The 15,547-nt window shown below is 38.3% G+C and overlaps 1 protein-coding gene across 1 annotated transcript in view; it reads right to left on the reverse strand.

Moving 5' to 3' along the window:
- slc13a2 (solute carrier family 13 member 2) overlaps positions 1-13,837 on the reverse strand; it is a 51,163-nt gene extending 37,326 nt beyond the window's left edge. Inside the window, exons 1-3 of the mRNA XM_041894609.2 lie at positions 13,500-13,837; positions 3,131-3,259; positions 2,841-2,977 (exon numbers count right to left, since the gene is read on the reverse strand). Of these exons, the coding sequence (XP_041750543.1) occupies positions 2,841-2,977; positions 3,131-3,259; positions 13,500-13,598 (365 nt within the window). The 5' untranslated portion in view covers positions 13,599-13,837. The remainder of the gene's footprint in view (positions 1-2,840; positions 2,978-3,130; positions 3,260-13,499) is intronic.
- Positions 13,838-15,547: the final 1,710 nt, after the last annotated feature.

Raw genomic sequence — 15,547 nt, forward strand, 5'->3', positions numbered from 1 at the left:
AAAACATTCTACAAAATAAAGTAAGAGTTAGCAACATTAGAGGCTGTTCTACAAAATACAGTCAGAGTTAGCAATATTAGCTACCATTCTACAAAATACAGTCAGATTTAGCAACATTAGCTACCGTAATACAAAATACAGTCAGAGTTAGCAACATTTTCTAACATTCTACAAAATACAGTCAGAGTTAGCAATATTAGCTAATGTTCTACAAAATATTTTGTTGAACAGTTACTAATTTGCTAATGTTGTTAACGTTGACTGTATTTTGTATCTAATATTGCCAACTCTGATTATATTTTTTAGTAAGGTAGCTAATGTTTCTAACTCTGACTGTATTTTTTGTAAGGTAGCTAATTTTATAGTAAGGTAGCTATTTTGATAACTCTACCTGTATTTTTAGTAAGGTAGTTCATGTTGCTAACTGACTGGTTTTTGTATTGTGGTAACTAAAATCTGACTGTATTTTGTAGTACATAGCTAATGTTGCTAACTCTGACTGTATTTTGTAGTACGTTGCTAATATTGCTAACTTTGACTATATTTTGTAGCTAATGTTGCTAACTCTGACTATATTTTGTATTACGTAGCTAATGTTTCTAAAACATGACTGTATTTTGTAGAAGGTAGCTAATATTGCTAATTCTGACTGTATTTTGTAGAATGGTAGCTAATGTTGCTAACTCTGACTGTATTTTGTAACTAATGTTGCTAACTCTGACTGTATTTTGTAGCTAATATTGCCAACTCGGACTATATTTTGTAGTAAGGTAGCTAATTTTGATAACTCTAACTGTATTGTGTAGAACGGTACCTAATGTTGCTAACTCTGACTGTAATTTGTAGAACGGTAGCTAATATTGCAAACTTTGACTGTTTTTTGTAGAACATTCGCTAATGTTGCAAACACTGATTGTATATTGTGTTGTTAAATCTGATTATATTTTGTAGAACGGTACCTCATTTTTCTAACTCTGACTGTATAATTTAGTAAGGTAGTTAATTTTGATAACTTATTGTATTTTGTAGGACGGTAGCTAATGTTGCTAACTGACAGTTTTTTAAACACAGTAACTAATGTTATTAAATCTGAGTGTATTTTGTGGTACGTAGCTAATGTTGCTAACTGACTATATTTTGTAATACGTAGCTAATGTTGCTAACTCTAACTATATTTTGTAGTACGGTGCCTAATGTTTCTAACTCTGACTGTATTTTGTAGCTTATGTTGTTAACTCTGACTGTATTTTGTAGCTAATGTTGCTAACTCTGACTGTATTTTGTAGTAAGGTAGCTAATTTTGATAACTAACTGTATTTTGTAGAACGGTAGCTAATGTTGCTAACTCTGACGGTATTTTGTACAACAGTCGCTAATGTTGCTAACTCTGACTGAGTTTTGTATTACGGTAGTTATTGTTGCTAAATCTGACAGTATTTTGTAGAACTGTAGGTAATATTGCTAACACTGACTGTATTTTGTACAACAGTCGCTAATGTTGCTAACTATGACTGTATTTTGTAGTACGTACCTAATATTGCTAACTTTGACTGTATTTTGTACAACAGTCGCTAATGTTGCTAACTCTTACTATATGTTGTAGTACATAGTTAATATTGCTAACTTTGACTGTATTTTGTAGCTAATGTTGCTAACTGACTGTATTTTGTAACTAATGTTGCTAACTTTGACTGTATTTTGTAGCTAATATTGCCATCTCTGACTATATTTTGTAGTAAGGTAGCTAATTTTGATAACTCTAACTGTATTTTGTAGAATGGTAGCTAATGTTGCTAACTCTAACTATATTTTGTAGTACGGTACCTAATGTTTCTAACTCTGACTGTATTTTGTATTACGGTAGCTAATGTTGCTAAATCTGACTGTATTTTGTAAAAATGGTAGCTAATATTGCTAACGCTGACTGTATTTTGTAGAACAATAGCTAATGTTGCTAACTCTGACTGCATTTTGTAGTACATAACTAATAATGACAACTTTGGCTGTATTTTGTAGAAAAGTTGCTAATGTTGCTAACATTGAATTTAATTTGTAGCTAATGTTGCTACATCTGACTGTATTTTGTATTACGGTAGCTATTGTTGCTAAATCTGACTGTATTTTCTGGAACGTTAGCTAATACTGCTAACTCTGACTGTATTTTCTACAAAAGTCACTAATGTTGCTAAATCTGACTGTATTTTGTAGTACGTAGCTAATTTGCTAACTTTGACTGTATTTTGTAGAACAGTTGCTAATGTTGCTAACTTTGACTGTATTTTGTAGCTAATGTTGCTAACTCTGACTGTATTTTATATAACGATAGCTAATATTGCTAACTCTGACTGAATTTTGTAGAACAGTCACTAATGTTGCTAACTCTGAATGTATTTTGTAGAACGGTAGATAATGTTGTTAACTGACTGTATTTTGTATTACTGTATTTAATGTTGTTAAATATATATTTTGTAGTACGGTACCTAATGTTTCTAACTCTAACTGTATTTTGTAGGACGGTAGCTAGTGTTGCTAACTGACTGTATTTTGTATTACGTAACTAATGTTGCTATATCTGACTGTATTTTGTAGTATGTAGCTAATATTGCTAACTTTGACTGTATTTTGTAGCTAATGTTTTTAATGTTGCTAACTCTGACTGTATTTTATAGCTAATATTGCCAACTCTGACTATTTTGTAGTTAATGTTGCATGCTCTGACTATATTTTGTAGAACGGTAGCTAAAGTGTTTATCTCTTACTGTACAGTATACTGACTATATAAGCTACTGTATTCTGTAGTTATGGGTTACAGTGGCTACTTGCTAACTTAGTGTACTTACAGTGCCGGCTTTACCCCCACCACCAGTAGTACTCGGAGGGCGATGCGTTTGTGAAGATTCCAGTTCTCAACAGCGATAGCCACCAACAGACCACCGATGAACAGCATGTTAGAGTCCTTTAGGTACTGGACACACACCTGGAAAAGGTAACACACATAGACACACACACACACACACACAGACACACAGACACACACAGGTCAAGACCTATTCAGCTCGCTGAATAAAGCCTAGACATCAGGTCTCAGTCATTTGTTTTGTTTTGTTTTGTTTGTGTAATTTTTGCGTACTGCTCCAGACTCCATGATGCCCATCATAGGGAAGAGGATAACAGGCAGCAGGGCAGTCACAGCCAGGGGAATACACTCTGTACACCAGTACAGTGCCATCAGGATGATAGCATAGCCACACTTAGCCTCCTGTACACAGAGAGAAATGGAGAGAGAGAGAAAGGGAGAGAGAGAGAACGAGAGAGAGGAGTGTGTGTGTGTGTGTGGGGGGGGTTAGAATACAAACATGAAACACAATTTGGCCAGTTTCATTACACAATGAATAGCAATAGCAACTGCCTAGCTCTCCACCATGTCAGCAAGGGATTGATTTTGACTTGTGGGTTCTGGGGTTGCTATGCTGACTAAATTAGAAAATGTACAGAACTACTACTGTTTCTCTGTATTTAGTCTCTCCCTTAAACATACATGCACATAACCTTAAACACACGCACACGCGCACACACACACACACACACACACCCAACAGAGAAAAAGCAGTAACTACTGTATCAGTATCTTATCTCCTTTATCTCTTTAAGGATTGTAAGGCTTCATTCACACAGATAGCAGTAACCCTTGATCATAAAAACGAAGAGTCATCCATGCTGTCTTTCATCACAACACTTTATGGACCTTAGAAAAATACAAACTCATGGAGATCATAGTAGTGGCTAGCTAGTTGGCCTAAGGTCAGCAATTCAGCTTTGAATTGAGCTTTCCTTTATCCCATGGTCTACCATGTAGCCTTGGGTTTGGGTTAACACACACACACACACACACACACACACATACACACACCAAATATGACCTAAGTGCCATTTACACCACAGAGAGTGCAATTACCCAACACATCCATTACAACATCACCATGTTATTGTTGTCAGCTGTACTCTTGTACATTTCCATTCACTGTGCTATTCAGTTTCAGCTTGTGTCAGTGTGCCACTGAAAAAATGTGTAAGGGCAGAGTGCAATACTTGCGAAAGTATTCACCCCCCTTGGCATTTTTCCTATTTGTTGCCTTTACAACCTGGAATTAAATTAAATTAATAAAAAAAAATGGGGGTGTGGGGGGGGGTTGTATCATTTCATTTCCACAACATGCCTACCACTTTGAAGATGCAAAATATTTTTTATTGTCAAAACAAACAAGAAATAAGACCAAAAAAATTAAAACTTCAGCGTGCATAACTATTCACCGCCCCCAAAGTCAATACTTTGTAGAGCCACCTTTTGCAGCAATTACAGCTGCAAGTCTCTTGGGGTATGTCTCTATAAGCTTGGCACATCTAGCCACTGGGATTTTTGCACATTCTTCATGGCAAAACTGCTCCAGCTCCTTCAAGTTGGATGGGTTCCGCTGGTGTACAGCAATCTTTAAGTCATACCCCTTAAACCACTCAAGTGTTGCTTTAGCAGTATACTTAGGGTCATTGTCCTGCTGGAAGGTGATCCTCCATCCCAGTCTCAAATCTCCTTGTATTTAGCGCCATCCAACATTCCTTCAATTCTGACCAGTTTCTCAGTCCCTGCTGATGGTGTTCTTGGGGTGATGAGAGGTGTTGGGTTTGCGCCAGACATAGCGTTTTCCTTGATGGCCAAAAAGCCCAATTTTAGTCTCATCTGACCAGAGTACCTTCTTCCATATGTTTCGGGAGTCTCCCACATGCCTTTTGGCGAACACCAAACATGTTTGCTTATTATTTTCTTTAAGCAATGGCTTTTTTCTGGCCACTCTTCCATAAAGCCCAGCTCCGTGGAGTGTACGGCTTAAAGTAGTCCTATGGACAGATACTCCAAACTCAGCTGTGGAGCTTTACAGCTCCTTCAGGGTTATCTTTGGTCTCTTTGTTGCCTCTGATTAATGCCCTCCTCGACTGGTCCATCAGTTTTGGTGGGCGGCCCTCTCTTGGCAGGTTTGTTGTGGTGCCATATTCTTTCCATTTTTTAATAATGGATTTAATGGTGCTCAGTGAGATGTTCACAGTTTCTGATATTTTTTTATAACCCAACCCTGATCTGTACTTCTCCACAACTTTGTCCCTGACCTGTTTGGAGAGCTCTTTGGTCTTCATGGTGTCGCTTGCTTGGTGGTGCCCCTTGCTTAGTGGTGTTGCAGACTCTGTGGCCTTTCAGAACAGGTGTATATATACTGAGATCATGTGACAGATCATGTGACACTTAGATTGCACACAGGTGGACTTTATTTAACTAATTATGTGACTTCTGAAGGTAATTGGTTGCACCAGATCTTATTTAGGGGCTTCATAGCAAAGGGGGTGAATATATATGCACGCACCACTTTTCTGTTATTTATTTTGTAGAATCTTTTGAAACATATTTTTTTCATTTCACTTCACCAATTTGGACAATTTTGTGTATGTCCATTACATTAAATCCAAATAAAAATCAATTGAAATTACAGGTTGTAATGCAACAAAATAGGAAAAACGCCAAGGGGGATGAATACTTTTTCAAGGCACTGTACTGTATGTATTATGTATGTGGTGGTACAAGATGTGTATGATGTGTATGACAGGGCAATGTATGTATCGTGTATTTGTTGAGAGTGAAGAGTGCAGATCTGGGTTAAAATACTATTTAGGGTATTTCAATTACTTTCAAAGACATTTTGATATTTTTTCTTGAAAATACAAGTAGTTGAATAGAATTGATTGATATGATTTATTATGTCTCTGAAAATCTACAGGTGCCCAGCCCACATGGGCTTACAAGACACTACGAAACACAGTGCCATTTTCGTTGTACTCAAAACAAAATAACATTTTACAAATTATACGCATATACAATAATTATGGACAGCTACCATCTAGCCACACTACACAAACAGTACATTTCTCCTCCTCCTCCTCTAGGCATTGTGAACGAACAAACTGAGCAATCTCAAACAAACCCTGTCTGAAACTAAATTCAAGCCTCCTACTGAAGAGATGATCTATCTACAGCTATTCATTTGGTCTCGCAATCCAGGGTTTTAATCAAGCCCTGCTTAGCTTTGATGTTTGTCACTGACTACTACCAATGTGCTATCCTGAGAATGATTATTGAGAGATCTCTTAATATCTAAATATATTCACTGCTGCTATCGAAGTCATTCCAAAGGGTAGGTTTAAAAGAGCAAATGAAATGTAACCTTACTTTATAAGTCATATATCATCAATGATACTATTTAAGCCTATATAGCATTTGCAAAGTCATCAACAGCTTTTGTTTCAATTCAACCCAGGGTTCAACAAAAAATCGACAATACATATAGGCCTAGGGTTTCAAGCTTTGGTTCATTTTAAATGTAATCTTCAAGTTAATCATTAATATGTTGGACTTGTGTCTCAATCTCAACCAAAAATCAAAGTTAAAGAATAGGACTAAATCAAATCAAACTTTAAAGGCACTTTACATAAAGTTTTGATTTGATTATTGGTTGAGATGGAGTCGTGAATCCAACATATTAATTATTAATTTGTAGACAAACTGGAATTAAAGCCACACTGTCAGTGGCACAAAAGATACATCTCCTTCAAATGTTGATATTTGGTTGAGTTGACAACCAAACACAATTAATCATTTATTTTTTTATTTTTTGCAATACAGTAAATAGCCTATTAACTTGTTGACAGCTTAACAAATTATATGTTGGATTCACATCTCCAACTAAACCAAAAATAAAAGTTAAAGAATAAGATTGCTTAATCATTGTGACTCATATGAAACTATCCAAACATTAGATATCCTTTAAATGTTGATATTTGGTTGCATTGTCAACCAAACACAATTCAATATTACTTTTGTAATACAGTAAATAGTAACAGTATTTATTTAACCTTAAAATTAGTGTAACATCCAAGGCCACATTGAGGTTATCCTACAGTAACTATGTCACATCTGCTCCTGCAACGCCCTCTACTGCTCATCCTGTGTCTCCTTGACCTGCCGCCACTCCCCCAGTACTCTCTCCCTCTCCCTCTCTCTCTCTCTCTCTGTGCGTGTGTGATTGTGTGGGTGCAGACAGGTGTGCTGGAGTCAGAGCAGATCCCCACCAGCTGCAACCTGTTCCATAATCAAGACCTCTACAAATACCCAGTCCTGCCACTTCCACACTGCCAGATCGTAATCAATGCTCAGTCAGTCTACAGTTCTAGCCGTTTGTTACTGTTCAGATCCTGTTATCCTGTTGTGCCGGTTTTCCTCTCCTGACGCTGTTTTCCTCTCCACTACAGTTCTGCCCGCTTCGACTCCCCGTCTCTAGTCCCACGTCTCGTCATCCTGCTACTCTGTCCTGGATTCCCCACTCTACTACTCCCTTGGATTCCCCTCTGGACCTGTTTACCCTGTCTCAACCCCCCTCAGCACCTGCTTTCCAGCAGTTTCCCCTGACCTGCACTCCATCTTCCCCCTGTGTTTCAATAAATATCATGGTTACTTCATCCCAGTCTCCTCGTCTGAGTCTGCTCTTGGGTTCCACTCCGCGTAACAAACTATAAATGTCTTAAGTAATCATAGAGCGTGTGCATGTTCAAGATGACATGCAACGATCGCAGGTCTGTGGAGATCTTCACAATTGCTGTTATAATCTTTGCAGTATCTTGAACAGCATTGATCACTTGCACCATGTACTTTTTATGTAATCTAAACTACAATCCAGGTCATTTGGTTGTGCTATTAGATGAAGCACAGTGATAAAACATTACGTTTTTGTATGAATACAAAATATCTGACATTGTATTCCCATTTCAACTTTGTTGTGCTTTTAAATGGTTGAAAGTGCAGTGATAACACATTTAGATGACAACTAAACCAAAAATCAGACATTGTTTTCCCATTGGAATCTGATTGTGGTTTTAGATGGTTGAAAGCATAGTGAAAACATCAGGTATTCAACAAACTTCTGGCTATCTTTTTGAGGGGATGAATAAAGGTTGAAATCTCATTGATCAACGTCTCAACCAAGTATTACCAACATTTCCACATTGAAATTACATGGTATGTGTGCCCAGTGGGAGTGTACGTTCTAAGATGAGGTTTAAACCAAATACCAGCTTCCCATTTTTCCTTGTGGGTCAGAAAAAGCTTGTCCTTGATTTGGTTTACACCACATGGTAATTTGTTCCTGAATATTTATACTGCAAATCAGTTTCACAAAAAATAGATAACAATTCTCTAGGCCACGGATTGTTGATTCTGTGTTCTGGCATATTTATCATTCTGTTCCATAGACGTACCATGTCATCTTTTTGCCTAACCACACTTGGTTCCCAACCCATATCTCCACAGATGGCCAGGTTTGGAGTCAGTTTGTGCACTCCAAGAAAGCAGCAGATTGCTCTGTTTTGAACATTGTTACAATTAGTACCCACTTTGGATCCCCATACATCAGCAGCATAGTCCATCACTGGACACACACAGGATTTATGCATCTGAGAATAAGCACACAGTAAGCACAATATTGTGTATTTAGAAATACACTAGGAAATTATTGCCATATATTTGAAAATACAAATGTTTAAATACTCCCGTGCATTTGAACCCAGGTCTGTTTGGTATTTCAAATAATGTATTTGGTAATAAGTATTTGAAAATACTTTCAAAGAGTATGCCATTCATAGTAAATTTCTTTAAAATACTTTAAAATACTTCCAATAGAACTAGTTCAGGGATTCTTGAAAGTCGGGAAAATATATTTTTATAGTTTTGTTATTTGAGCTTACCTTTAGAGGAATTTTGTAAAAAATGAAATATTTTCAATATTATTCATTTCCATGTCGGCTCTATGCCCGGAAATGCCTTTGTCCGGAGCAAAGGATCCCAATTTCAAACTCTCCTGTCACGCCCTGACCTTGAGAGCCCTGTCTTCTCTAGTTGGTTTGGTCAGGGTGTGAATTCTAGATTGTGTATTTCTATGTTGGCCGGGTGTGGTTCCCAATCAGAGGCAGCTGTCGATCGTTGTCTCTGATTGGGGATCATACTTAGGCAGCCATTTTGCCTACCTTAGTTGTGGGATCTTGTTTCTGTTTGGCTTGTTTGATGGGTAGCCTCTTGAACTTCAGATTCTGTTGGATTTTGTTATTTTGTCGGTGTTTATTAAAATAAACGACTATGTACGCATACCACGCTACACCTTGGTCCGATCCTTTCCACAACGAACGTGACATCTCCAAAAAAGTGTTTACAATTTTTTAAACGGTCAATAATGAATATGAACTGAAAAAGGATATTATGTAGTTCATTGCAATAGCCCTCTCTGACTTTAAAGAATATTTATCTCAACTGTGATTCCTGAAAAATGTGTCCAGAGATTTGGTCTACTGTCAGATTTGTCTACAATCCTAAATTAATCAGGAATGAGCAGGGTCAGCTACACCACAATGACCCCTTATTCATGTCCTCATTACATATAGTGCAACAAGACCTCATGATCTGCAAAGTTATTTATTGCATATGTCTGTTTGGAGTATTTGTTGTCAACTCCGTCACTGATGGCTAACCTCATTAAGACAGTTTCTTTTTTGGTTAATATTCAGAAAAAAATATTTTTATCACTGTTCTGCAACATATGCTTCAACTATTGATGTGTTTGCTGTGCTAGATCTAAGGGATAATGTTTGCTTTATAAATATTATTTTATGTTCTGAATCTTGAAAACATGCCAAAATGCACAAAAATAATTTGCCCTGGATCATTATATAGCACTACAAAATAAAAATAAAAGAAGTTTGGAGATTTGTATGACATATTTGAATATTTGAATGTTAGAATATAACCAAGGCCTTTAAACACTTGTTGGACAATAAATGTAAAAATGAAATGCCTTTTATGGTGTCAGACAGATTTGACATAAATCCAGTTAGTTGCATTTTATGAAAGAAAATCAGAATTAGGGGGTTGTTCCTTTACATGGTGTGATAGCTGATACTTTGGTCTTTCCAAAAAATATATTTCAAATGTTGTTAATATTAAGACAAATATTTGTGAAAAAAGTAGAGATTGTTCTGGATTTCAAGAATCCCTGAGTTGATTCCGGACAGATTATTTGAAAATACTCAAACACACAGAAAATACGTATTTCAAATAGAAATAATCAAATACACATGCATTTGAACCCAGGTCTGGAAGAGTGTATATTTAAGCAATAAGGCCAGAGGACGCTGTTTTCCTCTCCACTACAGTTCTGCCCGCTTCGACTCCCCGTCTCTAGTCCCACGTCTCGTCATCCTGCTACTCTGTCCTGGATTCCCCACTCTACTACTCCCTTGGATTCCCCTCTGGACCTGTTTACCCTGTCTCAACCCCCCTCAGCACCTGGTTTCCAGCAGTTTCCCCTGACCTGCACTCCATCTTCCCCCTGTGTTTCAATAAATACCATGGTTACTTCATCCCAGTCTCCTCGTCTGAGTCTGCTCTTGGGTTCCACTCCGCGTAACAAACTATAAATGTCTTAAGTAATCATAGAGCGTGTGCATGTTCAAGATGACATGCAACGATCGCAGGTCTGTGGAGATCTTCACAATTGCTGTTATAATCTTTGCAGTATCTTGAACTGCATTGATCACTTGCACCATGTACTTTTTATGTAATCTAAACTACAATCCAGGTCATTTGGTTGTGCTATTAGATGAAGCACAGTGATAAAACATTATGTTTTTGTATGAATACAAACTATCTGACATTGTATTCCCATTTCAACTTTGTTGTGCTTTTAAATGGTTGAAAGTGCAGTGATAACACATTTAGATGACAACTAAACCAAAAATCAGACATTGTTTTCCCATTGGAATCTGATTGTGGTTTTAGATGGTTGAAAGCATAGTGAAAACATCAGGTATTCAACAAACTTCTGGCTATCTTTTTGAGGGGATGAATAAAGGTTGAAATCTCATTGATCAACGTCTCAACCAAGTATTACCAACATTTCCACATTGAAATTACATGGTATGTGTGCCCAGTGGGAGTGTAGGTTCTAAGATGAGGTTTAAACCAAATACCAGCTTCCCATTTTTCCTTGTGGGTCAGAAAAAGCTTGTCCTTGATTTGGTTTACACCACATGGTAATTTGTTCCTGAATATATATAGTGCAAATCAGTTTCACAAAAAATAGATAACAATTCTCTAGGCCACGGATTGTTGATTCTGTGTTCTGGCATATTTATCATTCTGTTCCATAGACGTATGTTCCATATATTTCAAATGTTGTTAATATTAAGACAAATATTTGTGAAAAAAGTAGAGATTGTTCTGGATTTCAAGAATCCCTGAGTTGATTCCGGACACATTATTTGAAAATACTCAAACACACAGAAAATACGTATTTCAAATAGAAATAATCAAATACACATGCATTTGAACCCAGGTCTGGAAGAGTGTATATTTAAGCAATAAGGCCAGAGGAGGTGTGGTATCTGGCCAATATACCATGGCTAAGGGTTGTTTTTATGCATGACGCAACGCGGAGTGCCTGGATTAGTGTCACGATCGTCATAATGAGCGGACCAAGACGCAGCGTGATAAGCGTACATTCTTTTAATGAGTACACACACAACCAAAACAATAAACGATACGTGAAGTCCTAGGTTTAAACACAAACCTTACGGATCAAGATCCCACAATACAAAAGTGCCAACAGGCTGCCTAAGTATGGTTCCCAATCAGAGACAACAAGCAACAGCTGCCTCTGATTGGGAACCACCCTGGCCAACATAGAAATACGATGATCTAGAACAGAAACCTAGAAAACTAAACATAGAAACTAACACCCTGGCTCAACCTTAAAGAGTCCCCAGAGCCAGGGCGTGACAATTAGCCGTGGTATATTGGCCATATACCATAACCCCCCAAGGTGCCTTATTGCTATTATACACTGGCTACCAACATAATTAGAACAATAAACAAGTAATTTTGCATCATACCCGTGGTATATATTTATTTTATTTAACCTTTATTTAACTAGGCAAGTCATATTGTCTTATATAACTACGGCTTTCAGCCAATGAGCAGCCAGGACCCAAACTACACGATTTATAATTTTTTATACAGCAGCACTGTGTGTCCAGGACAATTTATGTGGACAATAAAGCTTATCTTATCCTATTTCCTTATTATCCCCTATCTATCCACATGTAACAGCCAAATAGGACATGCTGACAACCCTTTGTGTTCAGTAGACATGAAATAAGAGAAAACAGTTTGAAACAGATGAGATATGTTACTAAATGACCTGAATCTGTCCAATAATAACTCATTTGATTTCATTGTTCTGTTTCAAAATCTTTCTACATGTTTTTCAATCTTGTGCATACTGAGCATGACCCTGTGATCACATTTTTTTCTAATGTTGATTCTATTCCAGACAAACTAGCATGGTGAGGAATGTTTGGTAGACCCTAGATAGATAGCATATTTAATATATATCTACTAGTATCTACTGTTATCTAACAATGAACCTAGGTATTTTGGAGCCTCGCTCCTCACAGTGTTTTGATGACATCAACATGTTCCCTCCTCAGAACTGCTGGCTCATTCTGATTTAGAACCTCTTCCTCATCGTCATGGATACTAATCAATATCCCTCTATCCAGGCAAGCTCCTCTGTGTTCACATCACTAAGGAATTAACATGGTCCACACACACCAACACATTCGTGAAGAAGGGACGAAAACGCCTCTTCCCCCTCAGGAGGCTGAAAAGATTTGGCATGGACCCTCAGAGCGTCAAAATGTTTTACAACTGCACCATTGAGAGCATCTTAACTGGCTGCATCACCGCTTGGTATGGCAACTGTTTGGCATCTGACCACAAGCCGCTATAGAGGGTAGGGCCCCTGCCATCCAGGACCACCTATACCAGGCGGTGTCAGAGGAATGCCTAAAAATTGTCAAAGACTCCAGCCACCCAAGTCATAGACTGCTCTCTCTGCTACCCTATGGCAAGTGGTACCGATGCACCAAGTCTGGAACCAACAGGAACCTGAACAGCTTCTACCCTCAAGCCATAAGACTGCTAAATAGTTAACAAATAGCTCCCGGACTATCTGCATTGACCCCCTTTTGCACTCTTTTGACTCATTACATACACTGCTGCTACTGCTTATTGTCGATCCTTACAGCCCACGTATATAGCCAAATGATCGTTACTCATTGTGTATTTATTCTTCTTGTTATAATTTTTCTGTAGTTTTTCTTTTTTTCTCTGCATTGCTGGGAAGGGCCGTAAGTAAGCATTTCACTGTTGGTCTACACCTGTTGTTTACCAAGCATGTGACAAATAAAATGTGATTTGATTTGAAAATACTTTCAATAAGGAAGGATGTAAATGCATGCCAACACATAAACACGCATAAACACACGCATGCACACACACACACACACACACTTACTGGCGTGGGGATGAGCAGAGGCAGAGGCAGGAGGAGAAGAGGGGTGAGGAGGATAATGAGGTAGTTCCTTTGGCGCCACAGCCAGCTACACCCAATCATGGCTCTCCAACAGACAGGTAACCCAGAGACAGAAACACACCTGGATCACAGGTAACCTAGCATTAACCTACTACTAACCTACAGGTAACTCAAAAATAAGTTTGGTCAGGTATACATCTAGGCACCAGGCATCTCAACCTTCAGGGAACCAAAAAGTAATCCAGAAATCAGTTAACAGAAAGGTACATCTGCACACCTGGCTGAGCTACAGGTAAGGTAGTGGGACAGGTGTGCCCCAGGCTGACAGCGTAGCAGGTAATGTGCCTAATAAGACTGTAATTGACTATTTATACCACAGAGAAAGTATTAAACATTAACTCAACCACAAGGGGAGGGGGATCATAAAGAGAGAGAGAGAGAGAGAGATAGGAACAGGAGAAAGAGGGAGGGAAGAGTAAAGCACGAGAGAGAGGGAGGGAGGGAGGGACAAAGAGAGGATTGATTTACCAGACATTAAAGTTCTTTCAACTTTATCTAAATGTCAAATTCCAATGATTTATCACACACACATACACACACCCAGGCTCATACCCCTTTTCATCTGTTGTCGTGGCGATAAGCAAGTGGGTTTACTCTGGCATATGCCCTGCTGGTGAACCCAGAACAGGCACCACACACACATGCACAAATACATACAGTACCTTCGGAAAGTATTCAGAGCCCTTGACTTTTTCCACATTTTGTTAGGTTACAGCCTTATTCAAAAATTTATTAAATTGGTTTTTTTCCCTCATCAATCTACACACAATACCCCATAATGACAAAGCAAAAATAGGTTTGTAGACATTTTAGCAAATTTATTAATAGTAAAAAAAAATATCACATTTACATAAGTATTCAGACCTTTTACTCAGTACTTTGTTGAAGCACCTTTGGCAGCGATTACAGCCTCGAGTCTTCTTGGGTATGATGCTACAAGCTTGGCACACCGTATTTGGGGAGTTTCTCCCATTCTTCTCTGCAGATTCTCTCAAGCTCTGTCAGGTTGGATGCACAGGTTGGATGCTCTGTCAGGTTGCTGCACAGCTATTTGCAGGTCTCTCCAGAGATGTTCCAAACTTCTTCCATTTAAGAATGATGGAGGCCACTGTGTTCTTGGGGACCTTCAATGCTGCAGAAATTGTTTGGTACCCTTCCCCAGATCTCTGCTTCGACACAATCCTGTCTCGGAGCTCTACGGACAATTCCTTCGACCTCATGGCTTGGTTTTTGCTCTGACATACACTGTCAACTGTGGAACCTTATATAGACAGATGTGTGCATTTCCTAATCATGACCAATCAATTGAATTTACCACAGGTGGAGTCCAATCAAGTTGTAGAAACATCTCAAGGATGATCAATGGAATCAGGATGCACCTGAGCTAAATTTTGAGTCTCATAGCAAAGGGTCTGAATACTTATGTAAATAAGGTATTTCAGTTTTTTATTTTTTAATACATTTGCTAAAATGTCTAAAAACCTGTTTTTGCTTTGTCATTATGGGTTATTGTGTTAAAAAAAAAAATCCATTTTAGAATAAGGCTGTAACATAACAACATGTAGATAAAGTCAAGGGGTCTAAATACTTTCCGAAGGCACTGTACATGAACACTGATCTCTGTCTACAACACCTGTACTGATTGCCAGTAGAGAGGAATGGATCATTGTGTGGTATCTCAGTATACAGAGTAGTGAAACTGTTGAGTGACTCATGGCACATTTCCATACAGGATATACCCCGGTGTTTTACCGAAAAGTCTCAGACTTTTCTGATTCCATCTACGTGGGCTGGCAACCGTGTCTCACTGGCTACCGAGTCAGATTACAGAGGGAAAGGGGACTAGTACAACGCTCACGAAACCACGTACGGAGGGCGACCCTGCTCGCGAAGAGCCGAACGAACCCAGCTCAGGGACAGCCAAACGAACAAACGTCAACCATTGCTCTGTGAGTGAAGTACCTGCTGCT

Source organism: Coregonus clupeaformis, chromosome 13, assembly GCF_020615455.1.
Source record: "Coregonus clupeaformis isolate EN_2021a chromosome 13, ASM2061545v1, whole genome shotgun sequence".
Classification (NCBI taxonomy): Eukaryota; Metazoa; Chordata; class Actinopteri; order Salmoniformes; family Salmonidae; genus Coregonus; species Coregonus clupeaformis.